We start from the raw sequence: 19,088 nt of genomic DNA, 5'->3' as shown, positions 1-19,088 counted from the left end.
TATTCTGTGTTATTTTGTTAGTTTTTTGTTAATGGAAATTCTAAAATCTTTCTTTCAGATTGTTTATAGGCTAATATGTTGAGTGTGGTAGATGCCGTCTTATATAGAGAATGGGTAGTTAGTATGGATCTGACTCATGAGAGAAATTATGATGAATCATTCTTGATTTATGCAGTGATCGAAAAAAATTGGATTTGGTTGGCGTTGCGGCAGTCTACAGATTTCTGACAATTCTTTTGCATGAAAAGTGTGCAGACTTGAACTGTCTGGCGGTAGAATAGACGTCGCTTGTGCTAACATCCCACGAAAAACCTGGCCCATCTAGCAGTATGAAGAGATTCCTTCGTATCATTTATTTAGGATAATGTTTGTCTTCAGTTCGAATAAGTAACCTTCGATAGCTTTGTATTGCCTAGTTCCTCACTGTTGACCAAATCCATTCCAGACCACTTTCAATAGAGCTCCAGAAGAATTCCTAAGACAGTTGTGCTAACTTATAAAATTCCATGGATTTTTTCTTCAATCTTGTCCAAATTCTTATCAGTTCAGCTAGCCCATCTCATTACCCCAGATTACACCTACTTCTTCTAATTCCAAACCCTAACGACAAAGTCGCTTTTTTTGACTAATTGAATTATCTCTCCAGCGTATGTATAACCATCTAAACCTCCTCACTCTCTTAAATCCTCGTATATAGTCCTGTAGCCGATCTTATAGATGAAGTTAAACCTAAGTACATTCACAGATCAACTCTCAAGATGTTTCGACAGCTCAAAGCCCCGAAAGGTACTTGTAGCACTCTCCGGTGGAGTAGATTCCATGTGTTTGACATATCTTCTTGCCCAGAGCCGCCGCAATAACCCAAACTTGCGTGTTTTTGCAGCCACCATCGATCACGCCTACAGAGCCAATTCTGCTCAGGAGGCAACAGCAGTAGGTTCCGTTGTAAGCAAATGGAACGTTGACCACTTTGTGGGTCGCCTCTCGTACCGCAATGATCCCCAAACCATGAGCAATTTCGAAGAAGTAGCTAGAACTCTCAGGTATGAGAAACTACGAGAAATCTGTGTTGCAAAGGATATAGATACGCTCCTTGTAGCTCACAATTTCGACGATTGTCTCGAAACGTTTCTTCAGCGGCTATTGATGAACTCTACCATATTTGGGTTAGCTGGCCTTACATCTACCTCTACAATGCCACTCCCGCCTCAATCGCCAGAAGAAAATATTCAGATCTTACGGCCACTTCTAAAATTCTCAAAGAAAGATATCAGGGACTTTTGCACAACCAATAACGTTACGTGGTTTGAAGACGTATCAAACACTGATACTCTGCTAACACAACGCAATAAACTTCGGTACATGATCAATGAATACGTTCCAGAAATACAGAGAAGCCGTCCAGAGGTTCTGGCGGTATCTCGCGAGCAATTATCGGCTACTTTGGAACAGATTCAGGCATTGGTTGCAAGTTACAATACTCAAAAACAAATATTCGACACATACGTGAAGCAGCATTCGTATGTGTTTAATACAAAGAATTGCTCAATATCTTTCTCCTTGCCTTCATCACAATGGCGCCAATTTAACAACCCAGTGATTGCCAAGTGGCTATATGAACAGGTTTATCCTCTATCGTCTGCCAAAAATTACCACTGGAGCTATGCCAAATTCGAGCGACAGGCCATGGAGAGGATTCAGAAGTACATTTCATCCGATGATGTTGCCCCCTTTCAATTGAACTACGTAGGGGTCTTGTTTCAGGTCAAGAAGAGAGATAACGAACTAATTTTCAAACTATCAAAACAGCCACCTCTTGCAGAGCATCGGAATGCTAAGGTTTTAATTACAAGTAAATGGCACTTATTTGCGAACACCTGGTGGATTCGACTCGGCGATAATTATGACAAGCCCTATTTTCTCAGGTGGTACAATGTACATTACAAAAAGAAAGTTTTGGAAAAATTTCCAGAGTTAAAGTCGGGCAAGGATCTGTTCTACTCGCGTATTGGAAACGTTCCGATCCTCGTTGATGAATGTGACACAGTGGTTGGTTTACCTACGCACGGACTCTACGACCAACGCGTGGCAGGACAATGTCGGCCAAAAACTCCTTTGTTTTAAAGCAGAAATGATGCGTGGAATGCTACAAATGGGAATCAGAGATGAAGGTGTGCTGAATGGAAAGATGCATGTATTGGGCCAATGGGGTTCTTGTATCCGGCCAAAGAATAAAAGAAATAAATAAACAAATTCAACAGGAACTTTGAATACTCCATTGGAAACCAATTGCCATTTGGTTTGTCAGAGACCACATCCTTCCATATCACTACTACCCAGGGCTATAAAACCTATTCCAAATCAAGAAAACACAAGATTTTCAAAACCAAAAAACCCCAATTAATCAAATTTTTCCACTCCATTCAAAATCTAATCTTCCCCAACCATTCCCATTCCCCAAAACATATTTCCTCGCTTCATCCCATATCTGAAATTTCATGCATATAACCACACCTTCCCCAGTCCAACTTCAACCACTACTTCCTCTCGTTTCTCCCCCCAAAATGCTGATCCCCCAACTTGACCGCCATCTGGGGGCTCCAACGCCAAAGCTCGGTGGTGTCATGACAGGAACGCCGAAAAACCGGCCCGGAAAACCCCGGAAACTCAATCTCCAAACGCAACATCTCCAAGTGGCCCACCAACGGGTCAATCTAGACGTGGATTTCTGCGCAAACCGCCTCTCGGGATTTACGGAGCTCACAGTGGTCCCCACGTCGTCAACGCTACGATGTGTCAAGTTGGACGCGCGTGAGATGAAGATCAACAGGATTCTAATAAATGGAGTCGAGCTGGCAGACTATGTGCATAATGACCAGCTCTATATCAATGATCCATGTCTTTTCGAGGAATTGGCTACACGCCGAGTGCCCAACATCCGTGACGTTTGTCTGGAAGAGTATACAGTGGCACAGCATCACATACTACAAAGAAAACTAAGGTATATATTTGGACTCGTAGAAGACGACCAGCTTCGGTCGCAGGAGAAGCCGGACAATCTCAATCTGGAGGAGCTTTTGATTCTTCTTCCGGAGAACTTGAAGCCCCAGCCTTCCGACCATCCTTTGGCGCATACTCCCAGCTCTCTGGTGCCCACTAATATGACTCCGGTCCTGTTTCGGAACAGAACCGCGGGAGAATTGTATAATCTGATTCAGATCGTGATCGAGTACGAGGTTGTCAACCCGAAGAATGGAGTGCACTTCATTTGTCCCGATCTGGGTGACTCGGCGCTGTGGCACGTCTACACTGCCAATTCTGACTACAATGTGTCGACCTCATCGTGGGTTCCTTGTATAGACAATTTGCTCGAGCGCACAATCTGGTCCATAGAGCTTTCCATTCCAAGATCGGTAAAGGATATCGAGAATAAGAGAACTAGCTTGCGGAAGGCTTTTGAAAAGACTCTCTCCCAGAAAGATAGTGTTGCTCCTGCTCTCAAAGAGGGCGATGATTCAACTAATGAGCAAGAAGAGGGCGAACTGAAGGATGAGCAAGAAAATGGTGAACTGAAGGATGAGCAAGAAAATGGTGAACTGAAGGATGAGCAGGAGCAGAGTGAACCTACAATTGAGCAAGACAAAAGTGTTCCCTTGGTTGAAGATAGTAAACCCGAAGATGTTTCCAATAACGACAAAAATGACGGTGCGATTGATCAAGAAATGACAGATGACGCATCCGCTAGTCAATCCAGAATTGACATTTCGAAGGATAATACCGAGCCTCAAGATATGGAAATCGACGGCAACGAGCCCAAGAGCACCGATGAGGACCAACAAGAATCCAAAATTGTCAAAGAAGAAACAGACAATATGGACATCGATAGCAACGAGAACGCGAGTTCAGATGACGATAGCGACATTGAGGCTGCAGAGGACGACACTCCTAGGCCTACTGCAACAAAAACAGTCCGTGTAGGCCCCGAACAGAAGGTCGATGAAACTGAAAATCCTCAAACGACCAAAGACTTTACTGAGGGACACAACGAAGGAGAAGAAGAGGAGGAGGATGAAGAAGAAGAAGAAGGAGACTCTATTGACTTGCTGGTATGCACTGGTGACACGAATAACACCAAGGAAAGTGCACACCCCACCGATATTTCCAAAAAGGTTGTCTCTTGGTCTATCTTCAATCCGGTCGGCGCCCACCACATAGGCTGGTCCGTTGGTGCGTTCCAAACTGCCGAACTCTCGAACTTCGTTGACGGAAATGCAGCTGTAGCTGAGGAAGAAGAAGTCTTTGACGAGTTCGAAGATATCGAAAAAGACGAGTCCAGTCCCCCCGTCGTTCTCTACTTTCTTCCTGGACAAGAAGAGCTTGCTAAAAACACCTGTATATTCGCAAGCAAAGCTCTCGAATTCTTCCTGAAAGAGTATGGTTCATATCCGTTCAGTTCCTATTGCATAGTGTTTGTCGAGGGCCCAAAATATCCATTCAACAATTTCGCAGGCCTCTCTATCCTTAATTCTAACATCCTTTACCCAGCAGATGTGATAGAGCCAATGTTCCTGGTGACTGAAGACATTTTGGAATGCATTGCAAGTCAATGGTCTGGAATAAATATTGTGCCCCAGTGCTTCAATGATATTTGGTGCACAATTGGTATAGCCAAGTTCATGTCATTCCAGTTTATCAAAACTCTTATGGGTACCAACGAATACAGGTACCAAATCAAAAAGAAAATGGATGCAATTGTCGAGAAAGATGTTGGGCGACGTCCAATTGGTCTCCTCTCGCTTCAAGCCCCAGTCAGTGAAGATAATCTTGACTTTGTCCGCCTCAAGGCGCCCGTGATTTTGTTCATTCTTGATCGCAGAATGACGAAAACAGACAAGTCTTTCGGTTTCTCTAGAGTGTTGCCTAAATTGTTTTTGCAAGCTATGTCTGGTGATCTACAAAGCGGAGCACTCTCCACCCAACATTTTCAATACGTGTGTGAGAAAGTCAACCGAAATCGCTTAGAGTCTTTTTTCAAACAATGGGTCCATGGCGTAGGTACACCCATCTTCAATATTTCTCAAAAATTCAACAAGAAGAGATCCATGATTGAGGTCATCATCAGACAGACCCAATTACAACTGCATCGAGCACCACACCCCAAAGCGGAGACTTTCATTAATGATGCGGTCTCCTACTTGAGTGACGACGTAGCATTTCCGATCCAGCAAACGTTTTTGGGACCAATGACCATCAGAGTCCATGAGGCCGACGGTACACCCTATGAGCATATTGTAGACATCAAAAACGGTGTGGTGAAGTTCGACGTGCAGTACAACACCAAATTCAAACGAATGAAGAAGAGTAGGGAAGAGGCAGAGGGCGGTCTGCTCTTTCTGAGATTGGGCGATGTATTGGAAAAGCCTGAGGAGGTAAGAGAGTGGAAACTCGAAGAATGGCCAAAAAAAGATGAAGAGTTTCTCGATCCTTTTGAGTGGTTGCGTGTCGATACTGATTTTGAATGGATTGCCACGTTCAACGTAAACCAGCCCGACTACATGTTCGGTGCGCAATTGCAACAAGATAGAGATATTGAAGCACAAATTGCTGCAATTGAATACTTTGGTCAGCAAGAAAAGCCCAACGCCATTTATTGTACCATGCTCACCCGAACTTTAGTGGACACAAGATACTTCTATGGTGTTCGGATGGCTGCAGCTAAGGCTTTGACTAAAATCTCCACTCAGTCAACTGATTTCATCGGACGATTCTATTTGTTGAAGGCGTTCCGTTTGTTGTTCTGTTTCAAGGATAGCTATGTGCCCATGAGTAATAGTTTTGAAGATTTTGGCAAGTTCTTCTTGCAGAAAGCTTTTCCTGGTTATTTGGCGGGGATTAAGGATGACACGGGTGTCACTCCGAAAAACATCCGCTCATTGTTGTTTAATTTGTTGAAGTACAATGACAACTCTAACAATGCTTTCCTGGACTGCTACTATGTTTCTGAATTGGCGAAAGCGCTAGTGAAAAGTGTTGTGATATCTGCAGACGATCCCGAGATGGGCGAGCTTGGTGCATTGAACTCCGATGGCGACGACCACAAATTTGTAGATGAAGTGGTGGAAGAGCTTCTGCGTCTCCGAAAATTGGATCGCTGGGTGCCTTCGTATCAGGCGGAGGTCTCTTACGCTTGTGTGGAGCAAAAAATTGCATTGGCTAGAGCTAAACTCATTGACATGCCGTTTGAAGAGCTCTTGTATCTTACGTCGACTAAGTATGATCTGAGGATCCGTACGTTGGCGTTCCGCGGCCTTTTCCAATTAGGTGCATTGAAAAATGCAGAAATCCTCAAGTACTTTTTGGATATTTGTTTGCTCGAACAATCTGCGCCCGCGTTCAGATCGGGCCTCATTAAAACATTGGTTTCTTCCATTGCCGAAGTTGCCATTACCGGCAGTCCTTCGACACTTGACGATGAAGAATTTGCAACTTCAAACCCTAAAGTGGCACAAAACACTACTGCTGCCTTACCTAATAGTGCTGTGGTGGTGGAGGAGTCGCTGGATCTCGATATAAGTGCTCGTAGGAATGCGCTTGCGAAGGCTACGATAAAGGGCACGATTGATCTTTTGAGAAAGGATCTTTCCCCCGGAAAAGGACTACAATACATCTTGTGGCAGCTCCTTCACTCGTCACTCTTGAGTCTTGCCGATCGGAAGGCGGTGTTCACTCTTTGTGACATCTTATACATCCCTAAGGACAAGCTCATTGTGCGCCTTCCAATTCCTTGTGTTCCATTCGAAGAGCTCAAGAAAAAGATCATTGCCAAGAGAAAAGATCAGTACGTGGTGGTGATCAAGAGACAGGGCCGTTTCAAGATTCAGTTGAGCACCAAGATCATATTGAACGAACAACCGAAGAAACACACCAGAAGAACCGAACTCTTGGAGTCAGCGGCAGCAGCCTCTCAAGCTCAAGTAGCAACTCCTCCAGCACATGTGTCGCAGGAGCCAGTTGTTCCTGTAGTATCAGCATCGCCTTCTGTACGGGAACCCTCCGTAGCGGTGTCTGTGGCACCTGTCGAATCATCTAGTGTACCAGAGTCTAATTCGGCACCAATTGTATCATCTGCTGGCTTGGAAACAAGCGATAATGGACAAATAGCTTCTTCCAGTGCTGAACCTCAAGCTTCAGCACCTCCCGCAAAACCGAAGCTCAAATTGAAGCTTGGATTGTTCTCTGCTTCCAGTACACCTAAAGAGGAGCCACGGCCTGTTAAGGTTGCGGAAGCTGCGAAGGATGTTGAGCCTGTCGAAGTTGTTGAGCCTGTCAAAGCTGCTGAGCCTCCAGCCCATCCTCGAGAATCTTTAGTCGCTCGCGATCCGTACGTTCCAACTAAAGTCACATTGAAACTCAAGCTGGCCACGCTCCAGGCGCTTTCGAGCCGTCCTAAACAGACTGTGGTGCGGAGTTCAGACACAAAGGTGCTTTTCCGGTTTGCCGACCCAAAGAACGTTGAGCGACTTGAAGAGATCTCGCTTGCCCATAAACCAAAACGGTATGTGAAGATCAATACACGGGAAAAATCCGTGGAGCTTTCGAGGAAACCATTTGCTGCGAAACCCAAAATCAAGTTTGCTTTGAAGATCAAGAAGGAGACAGATCTGTCACTGCTGGTCAAAAGTGAGCCCGCTGGCGACGGAATCTAGTCGCGGGAAAAAAGGCAGTATTATACTTCACCGAAAGGATTGTTCAGAGAACCCGGACTGGAGAGGTAGGTGGATTCCAGACTACAAGAAATAAGACGCCTTGTGTAGCGCATAATCCGAAGAGATATCTTAGTTTAAAACAAACTGACTATTGCTATCTTTTCCAAGGTAATAGATGGTAATTCTTTCGGTCGTTCTAACCATTTAGGCGATCCTTCTGAGCATCGATATCACCAGATACTGTTCGATTCGAATATCTCAAGAATTCAAATTCGTTATTAATTCGCCAAATGGCCAAAAGAATAATCGACTCTGTGGAACCATGGCGCCTTGGGTATTGTACAGCCTCCATAAATTCCGAACCCACCAACAGGTTCACCATCAATAATGTATTTCTATTAATAACTACAAGCATTCACAAAACAATTTAAAAAAAATCATCACCATTTTCTACTTTCAACCCCAGTTTTTCACCCATTACACCCGGTCTTGCACACAACCATTCCATATCCTCCTACTAACTACTTACTAAACCACAAACCACCGCCAAAGATGACCCTTCCATCGTTATCCGCAGAATTGTACGCACTCCACGACGCCAAAGACTACGCTGGCTGTCTCAAGCTCCTTTCCCCCATCAAAATCGAGTTGATCAAGCACAATTTGCTTGTTCCATTGCCATCCAACACATCCAGCGAAGAACAGCTCAATGACCTCAAAATCGCCGAGAGAATCTTGGAGATCGGATGCTACTCGCTGCTCTTCATCAGCGACTACGACTCGTTCGAGTCCAATTTCTCCCAGTTGCGTCCCTTCTATTCTTGTAGACAGTTGCACCAAAACCATGAACATACCACCGAGGCCACCAAGATCATCTCTCTTTATTTGATCTACTTGCTTCTGCAGGGCCGTATTAGTAGATTCCATGTCGAATTGGAGTATATCGTCAATACCGACACGTTTGATGTGGATAAGGATAAATACTTGCAGTACCCAATTGAGTTGGAGAAGAACTTGATGGAGGGCAACTATATCCAGGTATGGCGCCTGTTGCAGAACGACGCCTCGCTCCCGTGTCCTGAGTTCGGACACTTCAAGGATACGTTGGTGAACACCTTGCGGTATGAGATTGCCAAGTCGCTTGAGAAAACCAACAAGAAGATCCCTGTGCTGAACTGTAAAACGTTGTTGTACTTCCCGCAGGAACAGTCGGACCTGGCTTTTGAGCAGGTGTTGAAGCTGCAGCTTGATGTTTCCGGATGGGAGTTCCGCGATGGTTTCATCCACTTTGACATTGAACACAAGAATGATTCGATTTCCGATAACTCGGCGATCATCAAGAACGTGTTGTGTTACGCGGAGCTGATTGAGTCGATCGTTTGAGTTTTACTTGTATGGAGAGCTCCCCAAACTCTGGTACCCGGTGTATCATGTGGGAGGAAATTTATTGGATCGTGTAAATGATTATCAATTGGATCATTTAGATGATTGTCAGCTGATGTGAATTCATAAATGGCACATTACTCTTTCTCATGTCTCGATGTCGTGTCTAGATACTTTAAGTTAGATCATTATGGCTTTAGGCCCTACTTACCTCATCTATAGATAAAACCTTGTCATTTAAGCGAGCGAATTGTAGAACGCTCCATAGGCCAGATCGAGGTCCATAAGGAAATCTTCTCTTTCCTCGGCGCTCAACTGCTCAGTATCGCCCAAGTTGTTGAGCTTGATAAGCCAGGTGACAAGCTTGGATTTACCCACAAAATCGATGGGCTTTGTCTCCGCGCCGGACCCCGTACTTAGCTCGTTAAGGCTGATTACTAGACTGCTGAGTAAAGGATGGAGTTGCAGCTTGGAGCTGTATTCAAGCTTCAATGCATCCATGGTGGTTATGAAATTACCGGTAGCTTCGGCAACCAACCGCGCGTTTGCACCCACGCTACTACGAAGGGTGTTAGGTGCGCCTTGTTCATTTTGTACTGCTGGAAGCTGTTCAATGGTGACCGGAACGCCGGTTTTGAGCCGGTCGGCGGCTAAAGATGCATGTAGACGGTACTTTTTTTGAAACTCTGTGAGAAAATTGCCATTGTCGGCCGTGAGACCGGGCAAAATCTCCTTTAGGGTGGGGCTATTCGCTTCGCTAGTCACTGTTTGCACGAGAATATTGTACTGGTTGATGAGCCGCATCACAGTAGCGGTATACTTCTCCTTGTCGGTCAAGAAATCCTTCACAAACGAATTCTCTACCACCTCTAGAGCGCTGACCACGGAGAAGATCTCACATAAGGATTCGTAGACCGTTTTGAGCGCTGGCGTCTTCGTAATCGACCCGCGGGTAATTTCTTGATCATGGTTTACGCCGTTCCGTGTCCCTAGAATGCTTCGCGACGTTGTTGTCGTTGGAGCGTAAGCCTGGGGAGCTGGCATTGTGTTTGAGTTGGAGCTGGTGAAAGGTTGCCTTGGATGTCAGATTTTTCGATACTTTATGGTATCAGAAGATGGAGAATTTCTTTCTCTATATGAATTAATAGGTTTTAGCCACAAATACTGCTCAATTGCAGGAATTGGGTACGATCTTAGAAGAAATGAGTAGTTCCAGGTAAGAGATGCGGGGAACCGAAAGATAGTAGTGTCTTTTGAGTAGGAAGTTTTTCAAATTCATTGTGTCATCAACTAGCGCAATTGATTCATTCTATATTATTTACCAGGGCGTATTCTCTGCGATTAGTGGTTTCAATTTCGAGAGAATACCAATTTGGCATATTGTTATGCGTGAGAGTGGTGTAATTACGGCAAATCTATTAGCAATTGGAACTAAAGATTCGGTTTCGGGATCTGTGTCCGCTTCTTCCACGTCTCTATCTCTGTCTATGTTTATATCTATGTCTATGTCTGTCTAGTGGTAAGATGCTTCAATAGATGACGACGAGATCTATGGTCATTATCATGAAAGGACAAAACCTGTGAACCAAGTCGATGTCTTGGATTGGTTCCCTTTTTCGAGGCGTCTAGTATGATTCAGACTTGGTTTCTGTCCATTCTCTGGACTGTGTAAGGAATGATAAGATCCTGAAACAGAATACAAGCACATGTATCCAATTATAGCGAGAAGCAAACATCTGTAATACCCACACTAATCGATATAGTCCGAAAGAGTTTTTTCACCGGCGCTGCGACCAAACGCTTCTGGATTATAGCCCAACCTAACCCAATCGGCTCTAGTGTTCATAAATACAATGGGCGGTGGAAGTGTTCTCTTCAAATCACGATACACCGCATCCCACGAGTGGGCGCTTGCAAACTTAGCGACGGTTTGTTTCCCAAACTGCTCCCGTGCATTCAGGCACTCCGTCTTGATCCAGTCAATGAGGTATGCGCTGCTGGCCCTATCGAAGGGCGACACTGTTATTGGGAGCATATGTTCGAAGTCTTTTCCGTGGCCGATCTTGATTTTAATCACGAGCTCGTATCGTAGGCCATAGAGCTTTCCGACAAGCGTGAATCCTCTCACATGGGTAAGCGGCACGCCATCTGCAAGTTTGGAAAAATTGCTGTTCTTATTGAAGGTCGCAATGGTCTGTTTCACTTCCCCTCCCACAACTGGTCTATTCCCGCTGGAGTATAGATCAAGTAAGTCGTTAAAGTAAGGAAACGTCATCTGAAAATTGCAGTTGATACCTTCAGTGGTGAGCGCCGTCATAAATTCTTGAGTAGCAGAGCAGAGCTTGTTTTCTTTCCGCGCAGGCAAGCCGCCATCGAAGCATTCCAATACTTCTTTGAGCTGAACTGTCACCAGCCTGAGCTGGAGATTTTTGCTGATAGTACGATGTAGACAGTTGGCTGCGATACGCAACCCCAAGCTGATTTGATCCTGAGGGCCTACAGCAGATACTGGAAGCACGATTTCTGTCTGGACCTGGTTATCTGGAGAGTATTGTACATCTCTAATAGGCTCGTTGTATTGCCGATAAAGCGGTAGCGTATCATACGTTTTGATGGGCACGGCAAACGTCTGAACGAAGCTCATTTCCGTGGCCGCAGAGCTCCCGACAGTCGCCTTAACTATCAATTGGTGTGTAGTGGTAGATCCCCATGAATCGAACGATGCGCTGGGAATAATCGCGCGATCAAGAGGAATTACAATTGGAATGTCCAACGCCAACATCTCCTGCGAGAATTGACCCAATGGCGGCGTGTAGACCATGCCATCTGCAGCTACTTTTGTCAGTTTTCGTGCACCAGTACTCCCGAGCGTTGAAGGAAGCGACACGGCCTGTTCCGTACGAAATTCGAATCCTACGGACCGGCAGATGAACGCAGTGCCGTTTACCGGTCGGATTTCGATTGTGGTCTCGATCCGGGGCTGTTTTTGTTAGTAAGCTGAACTCTACGCTGAGAAAACGAAGGACATACGAGCGAATAGGGTACCCCCGGACAGCCCTTCACTAGGGGACGACCGTCACAACGTAGACTTATGTAGACGGGACACTCTGGCGGCGGGGGCATTGAAGAAGTGTAGTTTGAAATCTGGGGTAGACGTATTTAGTATAAATAGAAGACTATACGTAAACAAACAATGGGGAGTTAGTGAGAGCAAAGAAAATCAAAGTGCGATTTATCTTATAGGTATTTAATACAGAAATTGTGTTCTAGTGGTAGTGATATCCATAATCTGACATTATTCACTACACCTACACTCAAGAATTGATTTTTCTTTTTTTTTCAATACACACTTATCGGCCTGATTAGCAGAAAGAACGTGCTGTTTCGAACAGCACATACACCTAATCAGCACTACCACCAGAAGCCCTCTAGGCCCCGGCGCTAGTGGTCCATTTAGTGAGCACCAGAGATGAAAAACCACTTGTCGACAGACTTGTCGATTGGAGCAGCAGCAAGTGGAGCAGCCTCAGGAACATCAGCAGACTCGACGTACTTCTCGGTAGAGGTCAAAGTGGTGTTGGTCAAGTCAATCTCACCAGGGGTGGTAGTACCCTTGATCAACTTGTCCCAAGCCTCGGCACACTCGGCAACAACCTCCTCGGCGTACTTCTTGTTCTTGCACTCACCGGAGAAGGCGAATTGGTTCTCAGGCTTTCCGTCTGGGATTTTGTAGATTCTGAACCACTCGTTGGTGGCTCTCAACAAACCTGGCAAGTGGGTCTCGACATCCTCGATGTCGTTCAACTTAGCGGCCAATGGGTCGTTGACGTCGATGACAATCACCTTCCAGTCGGTCTCGCCCTCGTCCAAAAGAGCCATGACACCCAAAACCTTGACCTGCTTGACCTGGCCGACGTAGGCAACCTGCTCACCGATCTCACAAACATCCAAAGGATCGTCGTCACCCTTGGCCTTGGTCTCTGGGTGGATCTGGTTAGGGTCCTCCCAGGTTTGAGGGAAAGCACCGTAGTTGTGGATGTATCCGTGGTGGGGGAAACAGTTTCTGACGAATCTCAACTTACCCTTCTTGGTGTCCTGGATAATTGGGTTCAACTTCTGCTCCTTGGAGATCTCCAACTTGGCGTTGGTCCATCTTGGAACCTCCACAATCATGTTGAGGATGGTCTTCTCCTTGTTGGCGTACAAAGGAATGTCGTGGAATGGAGACACAGGCTTGCCATCTTGTTCGATGTAGACCTTGTAGTCGAGAGTGTTGGCGGCGCCAATCTGACGGGTGGTGTAGGACATCCTGGGAAGAAAAAAAGGTGGTAGTGAGGAAAGAAACTGGACGGTGGATGAACGGAAAGTGAAAAATCCATTGGACAGGTGTGGTCCTGCAGCGTGGGCTGGGTGTGGGTGAGCACGGCAGATCAGGTGCCGGGAATCAGTTGGGAGAGATTTCTTGGGGGCAGATTTTGCGCCAGAAATATTGGTTGAGGCGCTGGCTTGCTTGTGGGTGGTTGGCGAGGAGATTCATTTCTGCTTTGATTCCGAGGAGGAGGGCGCGGCTGCTTTCTCGGTGGATCACTTGGAGGTGGGTCTGGGTTATTGGCTGCAAATTGGGGTTGGGTGGTGGATGTGGGTGCGAGAATTGGAGAGAATTGTAATTTTTTGGGGGGATGTTTTCGGGATGCTCTGGGTGATGCTTTTGGGGGTTTTGGTTTTGGGTTTGGTGCTGCTGGAGTCTATTCTCGTTGGGTCTAGCCTGTGTTCTCAAATGGGTGTTCTCTTGGAGACACCGCGAGAGGAGCCGCCGCTCCTTTTTTCCAATGGTGAGCCAGCCTTCAGTATACTCAAAGAGAAACACTCCCGCGAGAATCGGCACTTGGGCTTCGCTGCGGCGCTCTTTTCCAAGATATGTCTGGAAGATCCGGATTCCATACACGTCTGAATCCACAAACACGTAAACGGGTACGTCTGGATATTGGCTCTGGAGCATTTGCAAAAACTGCCTGGTTGTGGTATCGGGAAACCCCCTTCCAGTTAATGCAATCACTCTCGTGGAAGTGTTCAATGTGCGTGTGTAGTGACAGAATGACTTGAACACCGCTTCTTTTTCCATCACCACGATGACTTCTGGGCAATTAGGGCTGTTTTTGTTGCTGAAGTCGCTGTCTTCGCTGTTGTTACTGTGCTCACTACAGTTATGGTGGCTATTTTCATCTCCGTGATCATATATGTAAGGGATCATTTGGTAGTCACTCTCGAATTCGAGTCGAAGCGTATTGATCTGCAAGTTCGGGCCGCCCCAAACGAGCCCTTTGGGTGAAGGTAATATCCGCAAGTCTAGCGGCATAGAGAGCGAGAATGCGCCAGCAATGGTTTGGAGAGCATTGTTGGAATTTGCCTGGTTTCCTTCAAATGCCAGTACGTTGCGGTAGTAGATATCCCGCAAGGTAGTTGTGCCGCCGTCACTTTTGAGGTGAATGATAAGAATATCAAGCGCCGCTATAAAATGGCTGTACCGTTTGGCCTGTGCCCTTGATTCTGCCATTTCTACAAGAGCTACTGGTGAAGTAATTTTTTGAGCCAAATCATGTTTACGTGATGGGAATTCGATGACAATGTCTTCCAACCCATTTGCCAACGCTCGTAATTGGTTCCAAAATAGCTGTAATCTTTGTAAAGATGATTTCTGTTGCGTTGGTGGTATTGCCGGAATGGCCTCCACAAACACCGAGGACGTCCGGGGGTTTTGAGCCCTGAGAACAATATTATGCTGCATTATTGCTAGGAGCCTGTATATTTTATGTTTTAGTTTATTTCGATGGTTCCAGATAAAAAGAGATGGGAATAGTGGCTGAAATGGCTGCAAACCGCCATCTGCAGGTCCAATCCTGGGACTTTATCGGACTACCGAAATTTATAGGTGAAGAGACGAGTAATAGGGAAATAGAAGAGCAATAGAATTTACAACTTTCATTCCAACTATCAGTTCTCGCTTTGGCTCGGGATTGTTCCAAACATGTTGTATTCATATCTTGAGCCTATAGCACCACCATGGAACTCATTGACAGAACTACAGAGTCCGAACGGATCTTTTTTCTTTTCTGTTCTTTCCTCTTTTTCTCCAGAAGGTTATGGGTCCATTGATTGAACAGATACCCCGTAGCTTCTCCACTGTCATCGGCCTCTGAACATCCAAGACCCAATCTGAAACATGCACAATACAAATATGTGATATGTTTTTCCGGGGTAATATCACGTCAAGTTTGGCGCGAGTTGAGCTCCGCAAATTGGAGATCGTGGATGACACAACCTCTGTCTATTTATAGGGAAACAGTGACGGCGAGAGTATATACGAACACCAATTAAAAGTAACCATTAAAATACCAATTGAATAAATCAGTAAAAACACAATACGCCTCTTTTAATGTCTTATCTGTCTTTCATCCACTACTCCCGCCAATCCTCTACATCATCCACATACACACACTGCACTTTTTTTCTTCCCATCATTCAACATATCCCAAGATCATCGATTCCGAAACGGCTGAGCGAGGCTTGGCAATTGGCTCTGTTAGTGCTGACATCACTGATCGGCCACAACTTCCAGGACATCATCCACGTCTGTCAGGTCACTGTTTGCAGCCTAAGTATGAAGGCTTCGCTGGAAAAATTCGCTCCCAGTTCTGGATGAGGTCATAATTGATTTTTGTGCGATCACTGCCTTCAACGGTTGCAGTCGGCAGTCATGCACAAAAACCAAACTTACGAGCCCAGGGGCAACTAAGCCTCAATTAAGATGATAAGGACTGCAGGGTGCGTTTGGTTGCCACAGCGAAATATATTTCTTGTTTGCAGGGAACTACCCCATGGTATAAAATGACTGGTGACTGCTGTGTGTTGGCAGTCATATTTTTCATCAATTGCTCGATCAGACTATAGAAAACAGACTGGTTTGCTTTGGAAAAGAAGCTATTCGAGGTTTACATACACCACTGCACCATTGATATTCAAAGAAGAAGGAATAGCAGTAAAGTTCATTTTCACTGATTTTTCTCTTTTTATTGGAAAGAACAAGTTCCCTATACGTATCATTGATAGCTGTATCAGACTCGGGCTTTCTTCGAACCTTTTCTTACCCTCATACACATTTTGCAGCCAATTTTACAGCCAACATGCCGGTATTACCCAGTCACGAAATGCTCTCCAAAAGATGGTACTATTCAAGTAATGGATGGGGCAGCGGCGCTCGATGGGCTTTCTTTGCTCTTTTCGGTGTTGCATTCATCATAGCCATCATGTCCATGATCTTTGTGAACAGAAAAAGACTGAGACGCGGTGTGGCTCCAATTTATGGAACTTCGTGGATAACGCCGCCGGCTTACCGTGCTAATGTCAACAATAACATGCCGGAGAACAACGTTCCAACTTACACTGCCCAGGCCAACGAGGCAGACATGGGCTACTATGACCAACATGGAAATTTTGTCCAAAACCCTAACGTTAAAAGTCCTGAGGAGGCTCATGTGCGTCAAAATAACACCGGCTACTCGGGTGCCACCTATGGAATGAACACCTACTACATGGGCGGCGATGCGCCTGTTGTCAACGATGCAAATGCTGGTCAATATCAAAGACCAGAAGGTCCTCCAGGCTCACCACCTACTACATCACAGGCGACTGCCACTAATACCGGCTCCTCGCAACCGATTTACTCGGCGCCAAATGTTCCTCCACCTCAACAGAAGTCATAAGGATTCTTTGAAGAGACCTGAAAAAGGATTCTAAATCAAATTTGATTGTGCTCTACAAAATCTTATACGGTAGTGGAGTATAGCTGTTCGTCCTTAAATACGGATGAGAGTATTGCCTATCGAACTGGGTAGCAGTTTTACTGTGTTTGTTCGAACATAGTTCGAAGCTAATTGAATTAGGCATGAGGCTGCTACCCACAAGTCCATCTGCAAAAGAGGGTGCATTCATTCTATATCCTCTTGAATTCTCAAGCAAGTCTTGACTATTCTGCGTTAAGAACCGCATATCTTTACTTCTAACATACCTGTATAAACCTGTATCATTACTTCATCGCATGTAGTTGTTCAATATTGATTGCCTCAATTATATCTTGAATTCTCACTGAGGTTTCTGACTCTAAACAAAACTTCTCTCAACCACTATTCGGGAAAATGTATTATGTAATCAGAGTCAATTTCGTCGGAGCTTACTTAATAACATTCTCTAAGACTATATATTCGGTCTTTGCACGTATGTTTAGCTGTGATGAGTGGATTGTTCAATTGCGATAACTAGAACCAAAATTGCAATAATCACCGCAGATCACGCTATCTCGTTGTGAAACAAGAAGAGGACTTTTCTAACTACACACTTTGCTAAGAATCTGGGCATTTTTCTCTCGTGTGATGCTAAGTCTGGCCTGATTTCTGATAGGTTGTAAGTCATGCTTGCAAACATGACACAAAGTGATCAAAGATACCCGGTCTTTCGCTGATAGAACTTTTTGACGGAGGACTACTACTTTCTGACCAGACTAATTAATTTTGATACGAAAGAGAGTTGATGAGTCTCTAGTGCTCTTCAAAAGTCCATCGGCTCAAACATAAGAGAGATCTCAAAAGGAAAAAACAGACTGATAATATTCTCTACCATCTACTAGATCTATTTATTTTATTCATTGCTAGCATAATTTATCCACAGAAGCGGGACATTGAGTTATGTGTTTTTTGCAGCCTAGTCAGCAATAGCATAGTCAGCATGCACGCGCGATTTGCAAGCTACCCGCCAAGATCTGTGGTTCGAACCTATACAGCGCAATATTCAATTCTGTCAGTTTCACCAAATCTTGCCTTTCTTCTGTTCTAATTGACACTAGAATCACTCTCATGAGTGTTTAAGTCTCGTAGTATCAATTTTTCATCTCCTTCAAGCGAGATTCGAGACTAAAAGGCCAGAATGACACCATTTGAGAGCAAAAAAGCACATTAGTTTAAGCAAAAGAGTTCCTCTCTCTTGTTGCTCATTTTTTGGTTATTCGCTTCAAGAATTCGTATCTATAGCTCGTTCTACCTCAATTTACAATGCTCATTCAGTGACTACAGATGCTTAAAGAGAAAAGAATAAATGCAATATTCGAAATGAGCAGAATTAAAGTCACATATCGTATTGTTTTCTTGTTTAATTATTGTATTCTGTCTGTTTGTCAATATAATAGACTAGCACATAGATCACGTATGATCGTTCAACGTAGGCCTCGGAACGCACAAATTTTTCTTCTCTTTTATTTTTACAGAGATGACAGTAAATAGAAGGAGAATATCTCTCGTATCATACCCCAGTTTTCGTTCCGATAAGCTCAAATCAACAGATCCAACTGAAGCAAATAGAGAGCAAAACAAAAACCCTTTTGAAAATCACTCTTGTCTGAAGAGAGACATTCATCAAAAAAAAAAGTAACTCCGATACGGGGAATCGAACCCCGATCTGCTCGGTGAGAGCGAACTGTGCTAGCCATTACACCATATCGGATTTCGATGTCAATCTAAAGCGATGCTTATTTATGACTTGAATTATTAATCAAACAATCTGAAGAAATTATGATTTAGAAAAACTTCCGCACTAGATATTTCCTCCTTCTGTGAAAAAGGCTGGATACTTAATAAAACAGAAAATTACTCAAAAAAAAAGCAACAAAGACTCGTCCAGCTCTCCGGAACAGAACCGACAAATAAACAAATGAATATTCCCTTGGTTGAATGCGTACTAAAGATAAGCTCCCACATACAAATTTTAAATTTAATTCATTGGTCATAGAGAGACCAAGGAACCCACAGACCGTATCATAAGACAGCCAAAACTCGACCAAAAATCTTTCAAAATTGATGAATCAAACGTGACAAAAATCAGAAAAAATTCCTTTAAATTCCCCTACAAAATCCTCACGTCATACCCTCCTCTTTCCCTCCTTTCTCCATCCCT

The 19,088-nt window shown here is 44.6% G+C and overlaps 8 protein-coding genes and 1 non-coding gene across 9 annotated transcripts; 4 read left to right on the top strand and 5 right to left on the bottom strand.

Moving 5' to 3' along the window:
• Positions 1–819: 819 nt before the first annotated feature.
• On the top strand, positions 820–2,124 carry PUMCH_004654 (uncharacterized protein; the record flags this gene model as incomplete). Its single annotated transcript, XM_063023582.1, has 1 exon — positions 820–2,124. The coding sequence occupies one exon, from the start codon at positions 820–822 to the stop codon at positions 2,122–2,124; it is 1,305 nt and encodes a 434-aa protein (XP_062879652.1).
• A 374-nt stretch (positions 2,125–2,498) lies between these two features.
• On the top strand, positions 2,499–7,706 carry PUMCH_004653 (uncharacterized protein; the record flags this gene model as incomplete). The annotated part of the gene is made up of 1 exon (XM_063023581.1): positions 2,499–7,706. One exon carries the CDS (start codon positions 2,499–2,501, stop codon positions 7,704–7,706), a length of 5,208 nt encoding a protein of 1,735 aa, XP_062879651.1.
• A 552-nt stretch (positions 7,707–8,258) lies between these two features.
• Positions 8,259–9,089, top strand: PUMCH_004652 (uncharacterized protein; the record flags this gene model as incomplete). The annotated part of the gene is made up of 1 exon (XM_063023580.1): positions 8,259–9,089. One exon carries the CDS (start codon positions 8,259–8,261, stop codon positions 9,087–9,089), a length of 831 nt encoding a protein of 276 aa, XP_062879650.1.
• A 237-nt stretch (positions 9,090–9,326) lies between these two features.
• PUMCH_004651 (uncharacterized protein) lies at positions 9,327–10,133 on the bottom strand (the record flags this gene model as incomplete). The annotated part of the gene is made up of 1 exon (XM_063023579.1): positions 9,327–10,133. One exon carries the CDS (start codon positions 10,131–10,133, stop codon positions 9,327–9,329), a length of 807 nt encoding a protein of 268 aa, XP_062879649.1.
• Positions 10,134–10,839: 706 nt separating this feature from the next.
• On the bottom strand, positions 10,840–11,910 carry PUMCH_004650 (uncharacterized protein; the record flags this gene model as incomplete). The annotated part of the gene is made up of 1 exon (XM_063023578.1): positions 10,840–11,910. One exon carries the CDS (start codon positions 11,908–11,910, stop codon positions 10,840–10,842), a length of 1,071 nt encoding a protein of 356 aa, XP_062879648.1.
• Positions 11,911–12,542: 632 nt separating this feature from the next.
• Positions 12,543–13,397, bottom strand: PUMCH_004649 (uncharacterized protein; the record flags this gene model as incomplete). The annotated part of the gene is made up of 1 exon (XM_063023577.1): positions 12,543–13,397. The coding sequence occupies one exon, from the start codon at positions 13,395–13,397 to the stop codon at positions 12,543–12,545; it is 855 nt and encodes a 284-aa protein (XP_062879647.1).
• Positions 13,398–13,533: 136 nt separating this feature from the next.
• Positions 13,534–14,874, bottom strand: PUMCH_004648 (uncharacterized protein; the record flags this gene model as incomplete). The annotated part of the gene is made up of 1 exon (XM_063023576.1): positions 13,534–14,874. One exon carries the CDS (start codon positions 14,872–14,874, stop codon positions 13,534–13,536), a length of 1,341 nt encoding a protein of 446 aa, XP_062879646.1.
• A 1,396-nt stretch (positions 14,875–16,270) lies between these two features.
• On the top strand, positions 16,271–16,849 carry PUMCH_004647 (uncharacterized protein; the record flags this gene model as incomplete). The annotated part of the gene is made up of 1 exon (XM_063023575.1): positions 16,271–16,849. One exon carries the CDS (start codon positions 16,271–16,273, stop codon positions 16,847–16,849), a length of 579 nt encoding a protein of 192 aa, XP_062879645.1.
• A 1,717-nt stretch (positions 16,850–18,566) lies between these two features.
• Positions 18,567–18,638, bottom strand: PUMCH_004646. The gene has a single exon. It is a non-coding gene; the product is annotated as a tRNA-Glu (tRNA).
• Between the last annotated feature and the right edge of the window lie 450 nt (positions 18,639–19,088).

This window comes from Australozyma saopauloensis, chromosome 6 (assembly GCF_035610405.1).
Source record: "Australozyma saopauloensis chromosome 6, complete sequence".
NCBI lineage: Eukaryota > Fungi > Ascomycota > Pichiomycetes > Serinales > Metschnikowiaceae > Australozyma > Australozyma saopauloensis.
The sequence above is the reverse complement of the archived record's forward strand: the minus strand, read 5'-3'. Positions and strand labels throughout refer to the sequence as shown.